This window comes from Callithrix jacchus, chromosome 10 (genome assembly GCF_049354715.1).
Source record: "Callithrix jacchus isolate 240 chromosome 10, calJac240_pri, whole genome shotgun sequence".
Taxonomy (NCBI): domain Eukaryota; kingdom Metazoa; phylum Chordata; class Mammalia; order Primates; family Cebidae; genus Callithrix; species Callithrix jacchus.
Genome location: NC_133511.1, coordinates 7,446,629 through 7,469,611, shown reverse-complemented (window position 1 = coordinate 7,469,611; position 22,983 = coordinate 7,446,629). Strand labels below are relative to the sequence as shown.

Here is a 22,983-nt window from a genome sequence, read left to right as displayed (position 1 = left end):
AGGAGATGACGTTAATTTGATCTAACCCATAACACCTAATTCATCTTCTATTTTCAACAATTACCTGCATTTTGGATGGAGAGAGTCAGACAGGACCTGCTGAGCTGCTGTGGCATCCCTTTCTGCGAAGTACCTGCAGTGGAAGGGAAAGAAAACTCACTCTCTATATTTGCTTACTTGCGAATATATTCATTTTCATCCAACTTGAGGTCATTTCGGATGCAGAGATGGATACTGGCATAAGATTATCATTTCTTTCAGCTCCTCCGGGGAACAGCAACTTTTCTCAACAGAATTTTCCAAACGTAATCACACAGTAGAGTAGTTGCGAAACCCACGCAGATTTGGGAACGTATCCAGCAGATTTTGAAAATTTAATTAAGAGCTTTGCCATTACCCAGAGAACCAAGGCTTTGATTGTGAAGAAGGGTTATAGAACCAAGCGCAGAACAGTTCAGAGTTTGGAGGCCTTCAGAAGGCAGAAGCCTCGGTGAAGGAACATGATAAGAAGAGACTGGAGGAGATGAGAAAGGGTGTATTTCAAATATTCACTGCAAATTTGAATTCTGGATGAATGGAAAATATCTTCTGGGGTTTAGATATGTCAAAAACAGTAATATTTTATTCTAAGGGGAAAAGGGTGGTGAAGTTTCCTAATAAACACACTGGTTCTCTGGGTAATGGCAAAGCTCTTAAATTTTCAAAATCTACTGGATACGTTCCTAAATCTATGCGGGTTTCACAGCTACTCTACCATGTCATTACATTTGGCAAATTCTGTTGCGAAATTTTGCACACCCTCAAAAATAATTCATAAAAAGTTCTTCATAGAGACAATGATAAAATGATACATATATTATTTAATGTGATGTGTGTATATTTCCTGCATAAATCCAAAGGGTAAAGAAGTTCTTTAATTTCCTCTCAGGAAATTTCAAACTCAGCTCAGCAACTGCACTGCATGTGTTCATAGTTGTTAACGAAACTGAGTTTCTTTTCATTCTTTTGTCAGTCATCTGGGTTTCCTCTTTTACGTCTCATCTGTTCATATTTTTGGTGCAGTGAGTCTAAAAATGTCCTCAAATAAAAAAGACAAATAACCTTACAGAGAATAATACACTGAACATAGACTTTATCGTGTATGTGGATGTCAATCTCATCTTCTTTTACTTTGCTTACAGAGGCTTATCTGACTGCAGTTTTCACTTTTAATGTGTGAAATTTAATGATTCTTCTTTTCCAGTCGATGCTTTTTTTTTTTTTGCTCGTGTCTTTAGGAGATCTCTCCTTACTCAGATATCTCGATTTTCTTCTAAAAGTAGGAAGAAAGATTTGTTTTGGAATTTCAACTTAAGAACTGAGGTGAGGTAGAGATTTAATTTAATTTTTTTCAATGGAAGGCCAATTGTCCCAGTTATTCAAAAGCTCAGACTTTATCTGCGTACCTGTAACATTGTCATTAATGTTAACTTTCCTTTCATTAACATTAAAACATTTCATACAAGAATGGGTTATTATTAAACTGCTTAAATTTAAAATAAAGGGCAAGATCTAGGGGAAAAGAACTAGGGGAAAAATGGGATGCGACCAAAATGACTGGGTAAGGCTTAACTTCTTTTCAAAATACATCACTGCCCTAATATGGTACCGTTGAAGGACACAGAACCAACTTGAAAGGACCCTCTGGCTCAAAAAATAATAATGACTATACATACCGAATTGAAGTATGAAAAAAATAACAAGTACAATTAGCTGAGTTACAAAAAACATATAAAAACACAGGACTTAACAAATGGTGTTTTAAAAATAGAGAAATAGAGCAAAAAAAAAAAAAAAAAAAAAAGGTCACTAACAAGAGAAGCAAGCTACCAACTCCTGACTCTGAGAATTGGCAACCAAATAGAAAACTGAATATCTGTCCTGCCTATATTTCAGAGAAACCAAATAACTATAAGGGAAATGAAATCTTTAAAACTTTCAGGCCGGGCGCGGTGGCTCAAGCCTGTAATCCCAGCACTTTGGGAGGCCAAGGCGGGTGGATCACAAGGTCAAGAGATCGAGACCATCCTGGTCAACATGGTGAAACCCCATCTCTACTAAAAATACAAAAATTAGCTGGGCATGGTGGTGTGTGCCTGTAATCCCAGCTACTCAGGAGGCTGAGGCAGGAGAATTGCCTGAACCCAGGAGGCGGAGGTTGCGGTGAGCTGAGATCGTGCCATTGCACTCCAGCCTGGGTAACAAGAGTGAAACTCCGACTCAAAAAAAAAAAAAAAAATTTCAGCCAACAATATAAGAAAAATAACAAATAGAAAAGCAGTTTTTATACAATTAATTAGTTGGTTCAGTAAAGATCATGGGAGGAGGAAAGGCTGATGGTGGACTTTACACTGGAGGCATCAGGCTGGGAGCCTTCTGATTTGCCACAGCACAGGGCTGAGAATGGAGGGACTGAAGGCCTCCCTCTGTGAACCAGCCTGAACCTCTCCAGGCCTTTCTGCAAACCTCCAATTTTCAGGAAGTGCAGGGGATGGATACAAGTGCAAACAGACAAATCCAGACCATGGGACACATTACAGGACACCTGACCTGAGATCTTCAACGTAATGGCATGGAGGAGTGGGTAAAAGGACGGACAGAGCGGGAGAGACTGATCTGATTTAAAAAGACCAAAGGGCACAGTAAGTAAGTGCGACGTGTCCATCTCACAGGGAAGTGCACTAGGACAAACCGGCTGTAAACAGTATTTTTTAGAGAATCGGGAAATTTGAATACGTACTGGATAAAGATCACACTAAGGAATCTTTGTTAATTTTGTTCAGTGTGATCATGGCATTGTGGTTAATGTGAGGTAACACTGAAATTTCTTTCTCTTTTTCTTTTTTTTTTTTTTTGAGACGGAGTTTCGCTCTTGTTACCCAGGCTGGAGTGCAATGGCGCGATCTCGGCTCACCGCAACCTCCACCTCCTGGGTTCAGGCAATTCTGCCTCAGCCTCCTGAGTAGCTGGGATTACAGGCACGCGCCACCATGCCCAGCTAATTTTTTGTATTTTTAGTAGAGACGGGGTTTCACCATGTTGACCAGGATGGTCTCGATCTCTTGACCTCGTGATCCACCCGCCTCGGCCTCCCAAAGTGCTGGGATTACAGGCGTGAGCCACCGTGCCCGGCCCACACTGAAATTTCTTAGAACTGCTTTTTGAAATATAAAGGGTGAAATGTGGTGTAGACTTATTATTAACACCCTTCTGCCAAAAAAAAGTCACGAATATTTCAAAACCTCAACAGTTACTGAATCTGGATGATCAGTATAAGGGTGTTCTTTACAATCTTCCCTGTTTTTACATATGTTTGAAAATTTTAATAATAAAACAATTTTTAAATATATTTGAGATTTGCTTTAAAAATCCATGAAGTTTGCTGAAATACAAGGGAGGTAGCAGATACTTTTAAAATTTATGAACCTGACCTCTCAGGGAACTTGAATGTTTTCTTAGAATGTTATGGGAAGTAGCTTTTGAAGCTAATTACTCAACTTTTGCCATTTAATATGAGGAGACCAAAACATCACTCAAACCCTCAGGTGTCCATCATTTTACTTACTGCAAGTTGTACAGTCCCAGAAGTCCCATTCCTCGGAAATCTGTCTTAGGGTCATCGCCTTGGAAACCAATTTCACACCACTGCTTAGAAATCCGAGATTCCAGTGGAGTATTGGGCTTCAAGAATTTCCATAACTGTAGGAAAAAAAGAGAATTACTCTGTTGATATACACACACAAATACTCTTTCCTATTGATTCAGATTTTGTAAACTACATTATTAGGAGGAGCTCTGCAACTCTGGATGTATGCAAATACATTACAATTAAAGATGTGATCATCTTCCAATTATTCATGACAGCATTTCTCAAACTATGATCTGAAGCCTCCCTGGAGGTTCCCAGGACCTTTTCAGAGGGTCTGAGAGATAAAAATGAAACCACAAAACAACTATCTTATAATAAGAGGTTATCTGCCTTGTTGCTCTCATTGTCTCGTGAGTATACTGTGGAATTTTCCAACGGATGCATGATGTTATGATATCATTGCTCTGACGACAATGGAATGAGTATTTGTATATTTTAATATTTTAAATCTTTCCATTTTAATTTTAAATAGGAAATTAGATAGTAGGTAGATAGATATGTAGATGGATAGATTAGATAATCTCCCACAAAAAAGCTCTTTGGTGCTCTCAAAAATATTTAAGAGTATAAAGGAAAGAGAAAAGAGGAAAAATTTCAAGGTCACCTATTATTCAGATTCTCAGAAAATGTTTTAATATTATTTCAAAACTTTTAGCAGTGTTATTAACAACAACAAAAAAAGAGTGAACTGACTTGAGTTTCTTCTCTTTTTTTTTTTGGGAGATGAAGTCTCACTGTCACCCAGGCTGGAGTGCAGTGGCATGATCTCAGCTCACTGCAACTTCCACCTCCCAGGTTCAAGTGATTCTCCTGCCTCTGTCTCCAGAGTAGCTGGGATTACAAGCATACACCACCACGCCTGGCTGATTTTTGTACTTTTAGTAGAGGCGGGATTTCACCACATTGGTTAGGCTGTTCTCAAACTCCTGACCTCAAGTGATCCGCCTGCCTCACCCTCCCAAAGTGCTAGCATTACAGGTGTGAGCCACCACACCCGGCTGATTCTCATTTCTTAGGTCTCACCCATGACAGGAGTGGGAATAAACATTATCATGTAGCCAAAGAAAGGAATATCAGTAATGTTCATGAATAAACCTCGAAATACATTATCTTTTTTTTTTTTTTTTTTTTTTTTGAGACGGAGTTTCGCTCTTGTTACCCAGGCTGGAGTGCAATGGCGCGATCTCGGCTCACCGCAACCTCCGCCTCCTGGGTTCAGGCAATTCTCCTGCCTCAGCCTCCTGAGTAGCTGGGATTACAGGCACGCGCCACCGTGCCCAGCTAATTTTTTGTATTTTTAGTAGAGACGGGGTTTCACCATGTTGACCGGGATGGTCTCGATCTCTTGACCTCGTGATCCACCCGCCTCGGCCTCCCAAAGTGCTGGGATTACAGGCTTGAGCCACCGCGCCCGGCGAAATACATTATCTTTAAGAGTTACTGGAAGTAATTTCGATTAAAATAAATCATATTAATATATTACTGGACAAATGTAAATTCTAAGCATTATACTCTTTACTGCTTAATAAGCTGGTTCTATTTTTTAAAGTTTTCTGTAGAAAGATAGATTCAGCACATATCATTACTTGATTACCTGAGACCCCATAGTTGTATAAAGTTGCATAAATATGTAATGCTCAAACACTTATTTCTTTCTTTCCATTTTTTTTTTTTTTTGGTGGGGGGACAGAGTTTTCGCTCCTATTGCTTAAGTTGTAGTGGAATGGTGCGATCTTGGCTCACTGCAACCTCTGCCTCCCTGGTTTAAGTGATTCTCCTGCTTCGGCCTCCCGAGTAGCTAGGATTATAGGAACGCGCCACCATCCCAGCTAATTTTTTGTATTTTTAGTAGAAACGGGGTTCCACCATGTTAGCCAGGCTGGTCTCGAACTCCTGACCGCAGGTGATCCGCCTGCCTTGGCCTCCCAAAGTGCTGGGATTACAGCTGTGAGCCACTGCACCTGGCCCTCTTAGTTCTTTCTAATAGGGATGGGCATGTAGGCAAGTTTACTTTTTAGACTTATATCTTCATTACAGACAGGGTATAAACACAAATGTAAAATTTCCTTACTACTATTTCAGAAATAATTCAATTTCTAAATTGCTTATTCTACATTACATGATTTTAAAGCTTAAATAAAGCAGTAATACACAAAATACCTTGCTAAATCAAATTGTCACATACCTGACACAGTGTAAAACATAATATTCAATGACAGAAAGTACTAACTAATAAAAGCTGTTATTCATTTTCCTGTTATTTTACACACTAAACTAATATTATACTTATTATTCACATTATGCAATGTTTTATCTTAGTGCCACAACACGTGAATTCATTTTGTCTAAAGGGCGAAAAAAAAAAAGGTAAAAAGAAGGGAGGTAAATCTCTTGTGCTTGAAGACAAAACATCAAGCATGAGTATACAAAATTTCTTTTTAGATAATCCATATAAGAATGTGCCAGTGCTCTGCATTAATCAAAACAGAAACTGGCCAGGAGCAGTGGATCACACCTGTAATCCCAGCACTTTGGGAAGCTGAGGAAAGTGAATCACTTCAGTTCAGGAGTTCGAGACCAGCCTGGCCAACATGGTGAAACCCCATCTCTACTAAAAACCCCAAAATTAGCCAGGCATTGTGGCTGGCACCTGTAATCTCAGGTACTCAGGAGGCTGAGGCAGGGGAATCACTTGAACCAGGGAGGCAGAGGTTTCAGTGAGCTGAGATCATGTCACTGCACTCCAGCCTGGGCGACAGAACTAGACTTCATCTCAAAAAAAAAAAAAAAAAAAAAAAAAAGAAGCATATGAAAATATTCTGTAAACCTTACAGTATGCTGATCCAAGTTTTGCTACAGATTATTCCTTTATACTAACCCTGCTGGAGAAATATTTGTTTTTCAGAAGACTCAGCAGCATCAAGTGCGTGTCTAGTATAGTCTATAGCAGAACACTCTTGGAGTTTTATGAGCTGCACAAGGAAAAATCCACCGTTCAGTTGCTGTCCTTTGAATACAAGCATCTGGATGGGATTCACTCTGAAGTTTGACAGCAAGTGCATTTGGCTCAAGGCAGAATTGCCTGAATGTTCACACTTCCATATACCTACATCTTGGCATTTTAGACCCATCAACCATGTATCCATATTCTAGCTCCTTTGTTTAGTATAGTTGTCTGCTGTGTTTGCCTTTTAACATGGGAAACGCTTTTTTAAGTTATTCATAAGCTGTATATTCACCAGTGTGGCCCTCATGGTTTTTAAATAAAATTAGTATTATCTGGTTATAATGCCCATTAATAAAAGAATTTACATTTGGTAAAATTGCTGCTAAACAGTCATTGGGTTACAATCCTCATCAGACAAACCCATCTATTAAAAAAGGAATGTGCTTCAAGTTTCACACAATCCATTCACTGAAAATGCAGCAATGTTTTCCTTTGATTTTACCTCTGAGTTTAGATATTCTAAATTCTTAGTATACAGGTCCAGCTTACCTGAATCACTTTTATCTCATTTTGGAAAATGAGTTTTTAATATGCATATAGTATCAGGTGTAATCTAAATATAATATAATCTAAATATAAGTAGAAAAGAAACGTTAGTAACACTTAAATAATCTTACTACGCTACATACAGTATGTATGTATCACTATGCTAGGCTAGCATACTTGGGAAAGATTTACTTCCTGTACCAGTGGACTGTTACATACAAGCTGATGATGATGATAAGGCACGTGAATGGTGTTCCTACTGGAAACCTGCCCTGGCTACCCCTTCTCATTTCCGTTAACTCTTTCCTCCAACTACTTTAGCTGAGAAGCTTTTCACTGGACTGTGATTTTTATGGTGCTTAAGCCTACTTACATTTGTATTAATCGCTTGCAGATTATCCCTCATATGAGCAATTGCATTACACTACAGGAAAAATGTATTGGCACAGGCTCTGCCGTATCCTGGTTTTACTCAATTGTGGTAACTACTTAAAGAACAGTTATTAAAATAGTTTGATTCTTCCTGACATATATATATATATGACAGATATATGTGTGTGTGTATGTATATGTATACATATACATGTATATTATCTTATTTGTTTAATTTAATTAATTAATTTATTTTGAGACAGAGTCTCTCTGTCCACCAGGCTGGAGTGCAGTAGAACAATCTCAGCTCACTGTAACCTCTGCCTCCCAGGCTCAAGTGATTCTAGTGCCTCAGCCTCTCAAGTAGCTGGGACGACAGGTGTGCGCCACCACGCCTGGCTAATTTTTGTATTTTTAGTAGAGATGGGATTTCACCATGTTGGCCAGCCTGGTCTTAGGTGACCCTTGGCTTCCCACAGTGCTTGTTAGTAATCACTCTTTTCATCCCGCCGTCTAGCCGGCATTATACAGAACTGAAGAAATACTGTAGTATTTATTTTATATGCCTTCTCCACAAAGTTTATGTTTGAGTTTTATGCACATATGAGATTATTTGCAATAATTTGCAGGTTTTAAGGGTGCTGATGAAGGGTCATACATTTACCGGACTTCGTCATAATTCAGTGTCCTAATAATGATTCGAATGCAGACTGAACAATTTTATAATCTGTTGAATGCTGTTCAGTAAAGCACAGGAAGTTTTATTGCCAAACTGATTGTCACGAGGCACTCAGGGTGAAAAAAAGTACAGGTTGTGAACCAAGTATTTACACCCTTCTTCTGAACAGATTTAACACGAGGAACTTCTTTTTCATTAAAAAGTTATTTTGAAACTAAGACAAAAATGTTTTCATCTTAATTGTTTTTTTTTCAGACTTAGAGAATAATTTATAGCATATATATATATACGTATATATATATATATTTTTTTTTTTTTTGAGACGGAGTTTCGCTCTTGTTACCCAGGCTGGAGTGCAATGGCGCGATCTCGGCTCACCGCAACCTCCGCCTCCTGGGTTCAGGCAATTCTCCTGCCTCAGCCTCCCGAGCAGCTGGGATTACAGGCACGTGCCACCATGCCCAGCTAATTTTTTGTATTTTTAGTAGAGACGGGGTTTCACCATGTTGACCAGGATGGTCTCGATCTCTTGACCTCGTGATCCACCCACCTCGGCCTCCCAAAGTGCTGGGATTACAGGCTTGAGCCACCACGCCCAGCCAATTTTTATCATACTATGAGACAAGAATATACAGCAGAAGTGTAGGAATAGTAGTCTACTGAGAGTGTGTATAAATAGTTTGTGCCATTCTGAGCCTGCCAGTCCTTTTGAACAGCGCCCATCAGCCACAGTCATTATTGTACTCCTTAAGAATTCTTATCTCCACAGCGAAAGGAATGTTGACTTCAAAGTTATGCATTTATATTAATGGCACTGTAAACCAACGGGAATAGTAACTTTTAAAATAAACTTGCTAAATATTGAGAGACTAAACCAGTAGGTTAATCAATATATGTAGCAAATAAAATTGTTAAACTTATTTTGGAAGATAAAAGCCCATTATGCTAAAATACTTATATGAAGTGCAATTATATGTATATTTCCTATTTTAAAAAGTCCTTGAGGATTTTTATTACAGGCACGGTGTCTCATGCATGTGATCCCAGCTTCTTGGGAGGCCGAGGCGCAACAATTGCTTGAACTTGGGAGGTAGAGGTTGTAGTGAGCTAAGATCTCACCACTGAACTCCAGCCTGTGTGACAACAGACCCTATCTCAAAATAAATACATATAAAATAAAATAAACTTTGAAGTATTTTGATTCTCTTCTGATAGGTAAGCTCTTCCATGAAAAAATGAGAGTAGGGGATGGGGTGCTCTTGAAGGATGAGGTCATGCACTAGGAAGCCAACTTCAGATCTGAGAAACGGGGGTGGGCTTATGGTGGGGACTCCGAGGAATCCACTCATCTAAGACGGCGCTACTGGGAGTAGTTGTTACAAAGCCAACTGCCAAGCGCAGGAGACCAGGACTAGGAAAAGTGATTCCCATGGCAGAAGACAAGAAACAGGTGTGGAGACTGCACTCTGAGTCAGATGTTACCCATCATAGCCTGCTCGCTCTGCTGAACTCTCTTCACTTTGAACTGAATCTTTACACAAGTTTATCTGAACACGTCTGCTTGATCTCGAACCCTCTGCAGGACAGAAAGGGAAGGCGATTCATCTACCCTCGAGCCAGAGCATTGAAGGAGAAGCAGCTTCTCACCAAGGTCACCGTGGGATTGTCTCTTACCATCAGGAGAAGGTCTTTCATGCTGGACTTCCTGTTTTTCATTTAGTGCATGAATCCATCTAGAATTTTGTCTTCATTATTAACTTGGTTGGAATATTTTTCATAGAAATGTCTATATAAGTGATTCATATGGACAGTGATATTATTCAATTTCATCCCAGGCTATGTTCAAATGATCATAAAATCCAGATTTTTAAAATTCTTTAGAACTCTAGTAACACTGATAATGCTCTCTGAGGCTTAAAAAGCCAAGCATTTAAACACGTGGCAATACTACATATGACCTGAGTTTACAAACCAGGCGTCAGCAAACATGTTTTTACATTTAACTTAATTACTATTCTTATTATTTAGAGATAGGGTCACACTCTGTTGCCCAGGCTGTGTAGTGGTGTAACCATAGCTCACTGCAGCCTTGATCTCCTGGGCTCAAGTGATCCTCCTGCCTCAGCCTCCTGAGTGACTAGTACTACAGGCCTGCTTTACCACGCCCAGATACTGACTGCAAAGTTTTTGTAGAGATGGGGTCTTGCTATGTTGTTCAGGCTGGTCTTGAACTCCTGGGCTCAAGTAATCCTCCTGCCTCAGCTTCCCAGAGTGCTGGGATTACAGGTGTGTGCCACTGTGCCTGGCCACAAACTTTGTAAAAGACCAGTTGACAAATTTTAGGCTTTATGAGCTGTACGGTCTCTGTTGTAACTACTTAACTTTGCCTTTAAACTAGGAGAGTGGCCACGGCAGCCATAAATGCCATTGAAGTGCATGTGTCTGTGCCGCACATATTACTTGCTAAATGAGTGGTTTGCCAAATTTGGTTTGCTGACCTTTGCTCTAAACAGAAGTACGTAGCAAGGGTATTATTACCCATTTTAAAGATAAACAAGTTTAAGCTCGGGCAGTGAAATGCAAACCACAGATTAGCCCTGGACAGACAAACGCAAACGTGTGGTTTGTTGCTCAAGACCCAGTGTAGTGTGGCAGCTCAGAGCTCTCAGCTCCCACCCTCTGCGAGCTCGCCTAGTCACTTCCCTGCCCAGCTTCGGTTTCCTTGTCTGAAAGATGAAGACAGTAGTGGTGTATCACCACAAGGCTACTGAGATAATTAAAATAATGCCAGAAAACACCGACTGTCACAATGGCACAGACTAAACCCTCAACTAATGTTTTATCCTTTCTGATTTTATTATCGTACTTGAAATCTGAACAAACTGAAGAAAAGAGCAAAGATCCCACGCCTAAGTTTCCTTGGGGAGCTAGTGAGGATTTCAAAATTCAGTGAGTAAGGATTTAAAAAAACGAGCTGGCTTCTGCAGTGGGAATAATGGGTAACGGGGGGACAGCATGAATAAATTCCGGAGCATATGGTGTGTTGCGGCTCATTCTGGGTTCACGGTGAATGGCAGAAGATGGCAGAAATGTACTACATGTGATGATGGGGATACAGGAGCTGTAGCTTCAAGAAATACATTGGAAAGCCTTCAAAATGCCATGCTAAGGTGCGTGGGCTTTCTACTATAGGACATAGCCTGAAGTTTCTAGTCTAGGGAATGACAATGAATATATCTGTGTTTTGAAAAAAAAAAAAAATCCCTCCAACGGTATTTTAGGTGATGGGAGGGAAAAAATCTAATGGTTGATGGAATAATTAAAAGGCCATCATGGCCCAAGTTGGATAGCTAAAATAGGGCACTGGGCATGGAAAACTTTTCAAAGATACCTTAGGGTGCTGTATGGATAAGATTTAGTGATTTTTTTTTTTTTTTTTTTTTTGAGACAGAGTCTTGCTTTGTCGTCCAGGTTGGAGTGCAGGGGTGTGATCTGGACTCATTGCAACCTCCGTTTCCAGGGTTCAAGCAATTCTCCTGCCTCGGCCTCTCAAGTACCTGGGATTACAGGCATCTGCCACTAAAGCCACCTGATTTTTTAATTTTTAGTAGAGACAGGGTTTCACCATGTTGGTCAGACTAGTCTCCAACTCCTGACCTCAAGTGATCCACCTATCTTGGCCTCCCAAAGTGCTGGGATTACAGGCGTAAGCCACCACACCCGGCCAGATCTGGTGATTTTTAAAGATACAGAATATGCCCCAATTGGATTGAAAGCCACTTGATGGCAGAAATGATGCCTTTCCCCAAAGTGCCTAATGCAGAGTGAAGAGCCCTGACTTTATAATTTACCAGATATGTGAGTAGCAACCTAAGCTAAAATGCTGATAGTTTTTTCATCTCTAAAACAAAGACAGCCATCATTTCCTTGCCTACTTCCATATAGCTGACAGTTAAAATGCTAACACATAATCTAATCATAACCACAGAGAAAAGTCATATGCAAGTTCTTGAGATGTAGCTGATGAACTATGATAATTCATGCATTCGTTCATATTTGCTGAAAACCTACTGTGTGCCAGCACATATGTGACGGATCAGCTACAGACATGCCTAGCAGGCATCTGGATGTCACTGCTTCCCGGCAAGTCTCAGCTCTTCCGATGAATTGTGCAGGCTCTTGTGGCTATCTGTTAATTCCAACACCTCTTTTCTCTCTCACCTTTTATTTCCTATGTTTGGGTCATTGCGCTGAACTACCTCCATCAGGTAGGTCAGGAATAAAAAAGGCAATACGAAGAGATAAAACTCGGCCACTAGGTTAGTTAAACTTAAGCAGGGAGAAAAGAAAGAAAGAAACTATTTCCAAGAATGAGGCATCTTTAATTTTTAATGATTCACATCAGATCCAGCACTAATTAACAGACAAATGAGTCATCTGCTTAAGTACCTACATACACAAAAACATACACTCCTTCACACACAACCACAACAGGATACATTTTTAAAATTACATCTTCTGTTGACATTTTTCAATAAAATAAAGGAAGCTAAACAAATGTTTTCTTACAATTTTGTTACTGCCTTTTTGAATTCTAGGAAAAGGTAAGGAAGTACTCTAAAGCACGCTAATCCTAAAACAGCATCTATTTTCAGAAATGAATTTATAAAACATTTCTGATAAGTATATAGTTCTAAAGGTTTGTCTTAATTATTTTGGGGTGTTAATTTCTTTAGCCCCAAACTCAGTGTTTTGAGGGAAAATTTTACTGATGTTTCTTAATATACCATTAGATCCTGTAAGATTTTTAAGGTTTTGTTTTGACAGCCAGGAGTATTCAAAACTCCACATTGTTTCTCCAGCAGTTCTAGTGTGCCAGATATAAACCTTTACCTCTTCTAACTCTCTAAGTTACATGAATAAATAATCAGAATTAAGATCTTGGGTAATTTCCCAAGAGGGTCATTGCTGAAGCAGAAACCAACTTTATCTTCTCTGATGTGTATTAAAAGTCATAAATGGAAATCCCAAGTCACTCTTTGACAAATGCTATTTCTCCTGTTGGCTTTCAACACATGTTAAATGATCTAAACTTCAGCCAAATGTCAGAGCCCACAGAAATCACCTCTGATGCCTTCTTGAATTACAAAAGAAAATTGACTTTGAACTTAACTTCTCACAGGAATTTTCTGATGAAAAATGTACTTCCAACGCCTGTGCCAGCAAGAAAACCTGACCTTACCAACCAGTTAGGTGCCTGTATCTGATCCAACTTTGTACCCCTAATGTCCAAATCAGTGCCTAGCACATGCAGGTGCCTGGCAGATGTCAGCTGACTGAAGTGAAGAATTGAAATTTGTTCAAGCACTAACCTTCAAAAGCATTTCTTCATGTTGGGGATTATCAGAATCATACGGCTCTCTACGCAGTTTTTCCACATCTGCAATAAGGTTTCTGTACCCCACGATCTGCAGAAGGCAAGCCTGAAGAGAGATTCCCAGCCTAGGGTGTTCAAAAACAGAAGAGACACACATGAGGAAGAACAGAGCATTCACTTTTGGCATTTGTTCACTTGATGTATGCATGATAGAACTTTTCTATTAATATTCAGGAAATTGCTCAAATATGATCTGCTTAATAGAAGCATAATTCTTATTAAATCTCCATACAGACAACTGTAGAACCTAGCTAAAATTTGCCTCAAAGTCTGACATTTTCTTTTTTATTTTTTTGAGACAGAGTTTTGCTCTTGTTACCCAGAATGGAATGCAATGACGCAATCTCGGCTCACCGCAACCTCCGCCTCCTGGGTTCAAGCAATTCTCTTGCCTCAGCCTCCTGAGTAGCTGGGTTTACAGGCACGCGCCACCATGCCCAGCTAAGTTTTGTATTTTTAGTAGAGACGGGGTTTCACCATGTTGACCAGGATGGTCTCGATCTCTTGACCTCGTGATCCACCCTCCTTGGCCTCCCAAACTGCTGGGATTACAGGCGTGAGCCACCACGCCCGGCCAAAGTCTGACTTTTTCTAAAGCAAAATTGCAATGGTATGGCTTAAAAAATAAGGGATTTCTGAGGCCAAGATGGGAAGATTGCTTGAAGCCGGGAGTTCAAAACCAGCCTGGGCAACAGAGCAAGATCCTATCTTTACCAAAACCAAACAAAAACCCACAAGAGATTTCTTTATGCAGGTTACTTGAAAATATAAGCAATAATGGGTTCTTAGGGATTATATAGCACCCCCTAGGTGGGAATATCAGAATTACTTTAGAAAGATGTGTAGAAGACAATGAGGGTGAGGACAACCGAAAAAGCCCTTAGGGGCTTCAAGGCAAAAAAAAAAAATTCAAAACAAAATGAAGTGAAAACATAACAATAACAACACCACCTCCACTCGAGAGTATCCTCAGGGGAGACAGTGCTAAGAGGGAAGTCACAACTTTCCAAGATGTTCCATTACGTTCTGACCCCTGTAGTTGTCTGAACACTTTTTCTTATGCTGAAACAAAATCTGCTTTCAAATTCTGTTCTCTGAGCAAATTTATTTCCACCTTTCCCCTGCCATGACTATTTAAGATAGTGATTCTTCTAATCCCCAGGGAAAAAATAACTCTTATTTCTTTAATTCCCTCTCATGGGACATGATTTTCAGATGTTTTATTTTATTTATGTTTTATTTTTTGAGACAAAGTCTCACTCCGTTGCCCAGGCTGGAGTGCAGTGGTATAATCTTGGCTCACTACAACCTGGGCCTCCCAGGTTCAAGTGATTCTCCTGCCTCAGCCTCCCGAGTAGCTGGGATTACAGGTGCCTGCCACCACATCGGCTAATTTTTTTTTTTTTCTTGAGATGGAGTTTCGCTCTTGTTACCCAGGCTGGAGTGCAATGGCGCGATCTTGGCTGACCGCAACCTCTGCCTCCTGGGTTCAGGCAGTTCTCCTGCCTCAGCCTCCTGAGTAGCTGAGACTACAGGCACGTGCCACCATGCCCAGCTAATTTTTTGTATTTTTAGTAGAGTCAGGGTTTTGCCATGTGTGGCCAGGCTGTTCTCGAATGCCTGACTTCAGGTGATCTGCCTGCCTCTGCCTCTCAAAGTGCTGGGATTACAGGCGTGAGCCACCGCACCTGGCTGCTTTCCAGATGCTTTCTGATCTTTCTCAGTTCTCTCTACAGGTACACTGTTTGAATAACGGTACCTTTAAAGCATATCACCAGAACAGAAAACAATCTGGCAACTGTAACACACAGAGGATCATTACTTTCTGTGATCAGAATGCTGTTTTCCCTTTCTCCAGCCTCTAAAGTGAGGTAGACTCTCAATGTCTAAAGGTAGTACTTCATGTTTACTCATTCCTGCTAAATTCTTTAGAGTCGTGTATTTTCTATGGCTCAGAAATGGTTGAACATTGGCAATTGCATCTGATACTCTCCAATCTAGTCTTTTGTCTTGTTCACTTATGGACTTTGAACATGTTTGCTTGGTGTGGCGGTAGTCGTCATAATCACAGTACATCTCCATCTTTTTTTGAGGGTTAAATGACATGCACAGATGTTAAATCTCAAGATGAGGGCAAAAGAACTTAGAACTGTGTACCTGCTCTAAACATACAGGACAGTCAGACGGCCTAGGAACACTGAACTTTAATGAAGTCCTGTTCAGTGAATGGCTTTCACCATGACTTGTTACCATGGCACCAAACAACTGGAAAGGTATATATTCACATTTAGGACACCATAGCACTGGTCACCCAGAAAGTCAATGTCGGATGGAGAATAGAGCTAATTTTGAGGGAAGCAAGAGAATGGAAGGAATAAAAGAGGCAGGAACAAGAAAAGTCAATTAAATCTTCTCTGGCCGGGTATGGTGGCTCACACCTGTAATCCCAGCACTTTGGGAGCCTGAGGTGGGCGGATCACAAGGTCAGGGGTTTGAGACCAGCTTAGCCTATGTGTTAAAACCCCATCTCTACTAAAAATACAAAAAATTAGCCGGGTGTGGTGGCATGTGCCTGTAGTCCCAGCTACTTGGGAGGCTGAGGCAAGAGAATTGCTTGAACCTGGGAGGCGGGGGTCGCAGTGAGCCAAGACCGCACCATTGCACTCCAACCTTGGTGACAGAGCAAGACTCCATTTCAAAATAATAAGAATAATAGTAATAATAATTTTTAAATAAATAAATGAATTTTCTCTGTAGTAATTTTTAGTGCCACCATAAGCAGCACTTTAAAAATGTAATTAAAACAAAGTGAGGTTAATAGTAGTAACACTTTGGTAAGTTATAATGTATTTCCCCCATCTCTAAGCTATTTCTTTGTTTTCTTAGAAAAGTATTTAATTTTTTTATATCAGATCTTATCAATGTCACTCTGGAAAAAAAGAAGGCACCAGAATCCACATGGAGATTTTTTAAAAATACTACAGGTTCAGTATTCCTTATCTGACATGCCTGAGACCAGAAGTGTTTCAGATTTTGGAATATTTGCATATACATAATGAGATATCTTGGGGATGAGACATACGTTTAAACGTGAAGTTTATTTATGTTTCATATACACCTAATACACATAGCTTGAAGGTGATTTTATACAACATTAAATAATAGATGCAATCAGCTGGGCGCAGTGGCTCACAGCTGTAATCCCAGCACTTTAGGAGGCTGAGGCAGGTGGATCATGAGGTCAGGAGATCGAGACCATTCTGGCTAACACACTGAAACCTTGTCTCTACTAAAAATACACACACAAAAAATAGCTGGGCATGGTGGTATGTGGCTGTGGTCCCAGCTACTCGGGAGGCTGAGGTAGGAGAATCCCTTGAACCCAGGAGGCAGAAGTTGCAATAAGCTGAGATCATACCACTGTACTTCAGCCTGGGTGACAAAGTGAGACTCCTTCTCAAAAAAATAACATTAAATTAAATTAATAGACACAATCTGTCACAGGAGGTCAAGTGTGGACTCTTCCACTTGTGACATCATGTCAATGCCCAAAAGTTTCAGATTTTGGATTTTCAGATTAGGGATCCCCATCCTGAACCTAACAGGGTCTTTTAAAAAAGTGAGATCAAAAGAATGGAGGGCAAAGAAATGCTCTTGAATGCAGCTTATATAACTTTCATAGAACAAACAGAAAAGATTGGCTATTAAATGTAATCCAATCTCTAAATATGATTATAGGACTCATATATCCCTCTTGGCCGGTTTGAGTCTTGAATTTTTCATTCAATCTAATTTATAATGAATTGCCTTCTTATCACCTTCCCAGAGGAATAAAATATATGTTAGGTTTCAAAAAGACATTTACTACATAAGTAAATCAACCTTCGGAAGCTAAACAGGCAAAAGGCAGCTAAGGAACTGAAGTGGCCGCCGAAGAACACTATGGAGACCAGGTGAAATGAAGTTTTTGTGCCAAGCCCCTGGATAGCTAGTATCTAAAATCCTTCCAAGAGATAGACCTATGAAAGCGTGCTCTGAAATTTCCTTCAATTATGGTTCCTGCCTTTGGTAATTATTAATAAAAGCCTTTCTCAAAGGTAACATCTGAAGTTCTCAGACACGAACATCTAAAAGATAGTTTGATTGTTACCAACCTAAAACCATCTCTAAATATATCTGCATTTGGAATTTATTCTACCCAGTGTCCTTAGTGAAAAATTTTACTGAAAAATTGCTGTACCCAGTAGAAAATATAAAGCTAATTTTAAATGTCACGAATATTGCCAAATGCATTTTAATACTTCCAAGACGAGAGGAATAAATTATGAAGTTCTAAAGTCTTCATATAAAAACCATTTCTCCCTCCCACATGTGCCTGTCTTCTTGACAAGCAGGTGGAAATTGTCTCCAAGATCCTCAGCCTGTCATAAAGTAATATCCATGAAGGAAGTGAAGGACTATTCTAGATGGAACAGAACCAGCTTAAGCACATTTACAACTTGAACATTTACTGTCAATGTAAAACACAGGCACCAGGTAGAGTGACTGGGTGAATGGGCTCATCTTCCTCTATCGGGGCACCCATCACATTTCTTACATTCATTGCATCTCAGAAGCATAAACCACCAAGGAAGTACAAAGTTGTTGCCATTTACAAATATGAAAAAGGTACCTTTTTTCTTTATTTTTCATCTGAAAGTCAAAACATGGCAGATGATTATTTTGGGGAGAGAGGGAGGAAAAAAAAGAGAAGAGACAGAGAAACACTAAATACACGGCCATGTGACTCGTGTTCTGTATTTCTGACATAAGAAACATATTCTTACTGTGGATTTATGTCAGGATTAATTTTTTTCAGTTCCATGATATCTTCTATAGTTTTTTCAATAGCGTCAGGGTGAACACTCACAGAAGTCTGCAACAGCTGGAAAACATGTTTCAATCAGTTTCCTTTCATTGACACCAGAGGCTTTATGAGTATCTACTGGGATAGAGGCTTCAAGTATTTGCTTACGCTTCTATATGAAGATTTAAGTTAACTGATTTCGTGTACTTGAATTCTAATACATTTGATGTTTTCATGATGGGGGTAGTGCCGTTTTCCTGATTACTTTAAGCAGGAAAATACATACAATTTTTTTTGGCTTTGTTCTTACCATTTTCCCATTTCAAGCTACCCGTATTGAAATGTAATATTTTCATTTCTCTCCCATCATAGCTTCTATTGTTAATGGGCATTATGTTCACGACTAAAGAGTGAGGTACATGGGGAGATGGTCTTCAGGATGTCAAAATTAATAAGACAAACTTGTCAAGAATCTTGAAAAAGAAAACAGGTTTCCTCTCTTCTGTGGATGCTCCACTATGTGCTATCAAAGGGGGTGTAGTGGCTTCTTTGATGTTCCTGAAAAATCTTAAGTACAATGTTAAATGATTTGGATATTGAAGAGAGAGTAGGGAGTTAACACTGCTCCTATGTTCAAGTAATACTTAGTTTATGATTTGGGAAGAGGTACAAGGAAGAATTCATTTGATAATGAAGTAGTAAGTACCACACAAACCTGCCTAGAAATTCACATCGAGTGGCTGTTCTCATGTAAATAGTACGGTGGTTTGTAATGGGCAGATGATTCTTTCTTCTCAGTTGGCAGTAGCTTTTCTAGCCAATGGTATATTTTGGTTTCTTAGAATGTTTACCTCCTATGATAGAGGTAAGCCTCCACGTGAAAAGCTGCTGAAAAGTGGTTCCACTTACCTTACTTTTAGAATCCCTCAGTGATGTTTCTGTGAAAGCAGTAACAAAAACAGTCATTCAAAGATTCCCCTTCACACATGGTTCAGAATCACTATACCGAAAGACAACACCGTATCCTCCATGCTACCAACTGTACCTTTTGCTTACTTCTTTGTCTCGGGCTTACCGATTTTCATGGTTCTAGGAGCTCCGGGCTTGGTATTGTAACAGATCCGCTGTAGTTCACATCTCCCAGTTAGCTTCCTCATCACAAATTTCAAGCAGCGCCACAGAAAGTTACAGTAAAAATACAGGCAGACCTGGATCAACATTCTGTGAAAAACAAAAGACAGCACCCTTCCAACAGAACTCTGGAAGAGAAGAGAAAGCGGCCACCACCAGCAAGAAAAGAAGCCCAGGAGAAAATCAGGGGTTAGAAAGATCACTTGATACTTAGCAAATGTTCCTAGTCCTGTGTTACTTTGTTTGCAGTAGATACATTTACTACGACTGTAAGAAACTCCAGAATTTTCTACTCTAGAAAATTTGATATCCCAACAAACTGAGGATGAAGCATTACAATCTTTTCTTTCCCCTCCTTTGCCTAAAAACATCTTGGAAATAGATGAGTACCTTGAAAAAACTGCTTGTGTTTTAGGAGTCGCTCTCCCTTTGACTCGGGGGAAGAGCACGTTCTCCTCTCTTGCCTCCATGAACAGCGTCTGGGCTTGCCCTTGTCCATCTCCAGCCCCTCCCTAGCGTCCTCCTCACCCTCGGCCAAACCCATTATTTGATTCCTTCCCTTGCTCCCATTCTTTCCGCTCTCCGTCTGCTTTCCCTGAGGCACTGCAGCCCTCCTTGAGGACTTGGCTGTGGACACCTGTCTTTTCTGCTGACCTATTCCTACATTCCCTGGCCTTGTCAGAGTCCTCCTCAATTCACTGAGCAAACACCTTCTTGATTTTCCTAGAGGTGACCACCTTCTCTGATTAAAACGTTGCAAACACTCCTCTTGAGAACCTTGTTCCTGGCTCTTGCTAAAGAAAGTTTTCTTACTCACTCCAACAATGCCTCCGCAAATGGTAAACTGCATTGTCATCAGTCATGCGCTGATTCACACATCTCTAGCCCATGTAAATCCATCTTTTAGGCTCACTTTTAATTTCAAAAATGTGGGTGCCTACTATTTCATAGTACTGTTCAGAATTTTAAAATGATTCAAGCTTTCGTGGTAAAGAGGACTTATTCTTATATATTCTACCCATCTTCTCTTTATACTGTACATTCCCAAGAGGTAGAATTATTTATATAACTTCTTTTTGGTGTCATTTGGAAAATATTTTTCTTTAGTTTCAAAAGTTCACTAATTCCTTCCAGTTCTAAAATAAGGTGAAGCACGGTCATTCAGATGTACAGGAGTAGTTAACCAATAGCCCCAACAATGTGATCCAACCCTGAAAAAGAACCAAAACCTTGGCTGCGTTTCTTTCCTCAAATTGCTCTGGTTCCCAGTATCTTGAACAGCCTTGTGTTAAAAATAAAAATTCAGTCTGATTTACACAAAGGCATGGGGTCTGCATCTCATAAATGCAAAGGAAATGGAAAGAAACAGAACAAAACAGCCAGGCTGCTACGCTGAGATAACAGAATAGAATTCTGTGCGGGCAACAGGATTATGTCCTAGAACGTCTAATAAAGTGAAAATGTCCACCATATGTTTATCAAGTAGAAAAAAGTTAAAAAGAAATATGCATGGGATGATCTGCTTTTCCTTTAAAAAGTAAAACAAAAAATTTTAATAGTAATGTATAAAGCAGGATACATAACGAAAATGTCAACAGTGGTATTGATGGGTAATAAAATTATCTGCAATTTTTATTTTCTTTTAAAGATACTTTTTGTAATAAATGTGTATTATTTTACTTAAAAAATAAAAATTATAACAAAAATTATGATGTATAAACTGATCACCAAAAGCCATTGCGAAAGTGCATATAAAATTTCCATGTATAGTCAGCACAAAGTCAATCCGATTCTGCCAAAAGACAAAAAAGGATTTACTATGCTGTAAAGCCTAACATTCAACTGTTCTAGTCAGATATACTCTAGGGTCTGTAGGATATAGTTTAACAGCTTCCCAAAGAAACTACCCAGAAAACAACAACAAAACCCAAAATAACCCTAAATATATATGTATTTACATATATAAATATATATAAATAAGCATACGTATATTTATATATAAATAAGGATATGTATATATTTATATATAAAAATACATATAACCCTAAAAATAAATTTAGTGGGATATTTTAATTAGACAAGTGAGAAGATTTATAAAACCTCAGCTTGCTCTCTTGGAAAATGTTTTTCATTTTCTAACTACTGGATAGCTATGCAAAAAAAAAAAAAGATTGAGCAATATCTTGTTAACTGGTCCCCAGCCAAATGGTAATGATATTAACTACTGGGACATATATATATGTGTGTGTGTGTGTGTGTGTGTGTGTGTGTGTGTGTGTGTGTATTAACATATTAATATATACTATGAATTACTAAGTCAAAGATAAAAACTTCCCATAATATCTGTTCCATGTGCAGTTTTCAGGAAGTCCTCCCCATCTGTGGGCTTACACCTCAAATGAAGCCACCTTTTAAGTCTATGTGGCAGAACTCTAGCACAAGTGAGACCATGTGATAATCCAGTTCTGTTTGTACTAAATCTTCCTAGAGGAGAGGACCCGTTTGATTGTTCATGGAGTGTCTTTATATTCTTCCTGTTTAGGTTCCAAGGCATCAAGCATAGCTTAAATGAAGCTACAAAATGTTTTCCCCATGACCTCTGTGTCAGGTCTACACAGAGGAGGCTTGAGACCTAGAAGAGTCATCCTAAGTGGCAGGAAGTGTTCATATATAGAGTTACCCACAGCCCAACTGTATTTTCTCCCACTGGCCTCCCTGTATATGAGAAAAATGGCCGTGTTACTGTTTTGCATCAAGACAGTCTGACATCCAAAGGAAGAAAAGACATCACATTCTGTTTGCTTTGATCTTTTAAAAAAACTCCCTTGACGATGTTCACTGTCAAAGACATGAAACCCAGAAGAAATCCACAGTGGGGGTTGGGGGTGAAGCCTCATTTCTTAGGTTCGCCACTCTGTGAAGTACATCACATCTCTCTCACATGATCATAAACAATTTCAATTCTGCACATTTCAATTATGAGATGATATCCATACACTGCTTGTTCTCTCAGAATTCCTAGGCCAACAGAACCTGATAATGATACTTATTATCCAAGATATATTCTATTTTCTCCCCTTATTTTTCTAATGGACCAACATGCTCACAAATATTTAATTAAAACCTCAGCTTGCTATGCTAGGTACTGTATTTCCTTGCCATGCTAGTTACTATATATTTTTTATCCAGATCATCAGAACGAATTATGTTTTGATAGGTGTGATTTATTTTGTGTTTAAGTTATAAACCTTGTCCCGGGAGGTCATGGTCAGAGACGGAAACACCAGGGCGATCTCTTACTTCAGAAGCAACACAACTCGCTTCCTTATAAAAGGAC

General features: G+C 39.4%; 1 protein-coding gene across 5 annotated transcripts in view; it reads right to left on the bottom strand.

Annotated features, from left to right (window-relative positions):
• The window catches only part of ELMOD1 (ELMO domain containing 1), an 80,554-nt gene that overhangs the window by 18,419 nt on the left and 39,152 nt on the right, over positions 1-22,983 (bottom strand). For 3 of the 5 annotated variants that reach the window (XM_002754361.6, XM_035264435.3, XM_054241530.2), the window contains exons 3-8: positions 19,591-19,736; positions 19,425-19,453; positions 18,496-18,593; positions 13,605-13,734; positions 3,605-3,738; positions 65-133 (exon numbers count right to left, since the gene is read on the bottom strand). In XM_002754361.6, the coding sequence (XP_002754407.3) occupies positions 65-133; positions 3,605-3,738; positions 13,605-13,734; positions 18,496-18,593; positions 19,425-19,453; positions 19,591-19,736 (606 nt within the window). Of the gene's footprint in view, positions 1-64; positions 134-3,604; positions 3,739-13,604; positions 13,735-18,495; positions 18,594-19,424; positions 19,454-19,590; positions 19,775-22,983 lie in introns of all 5 variants that reach the window. The other 2 variants (XM_078339377.1, XM_035264438.3) reach the window with 1 other exon arrangement.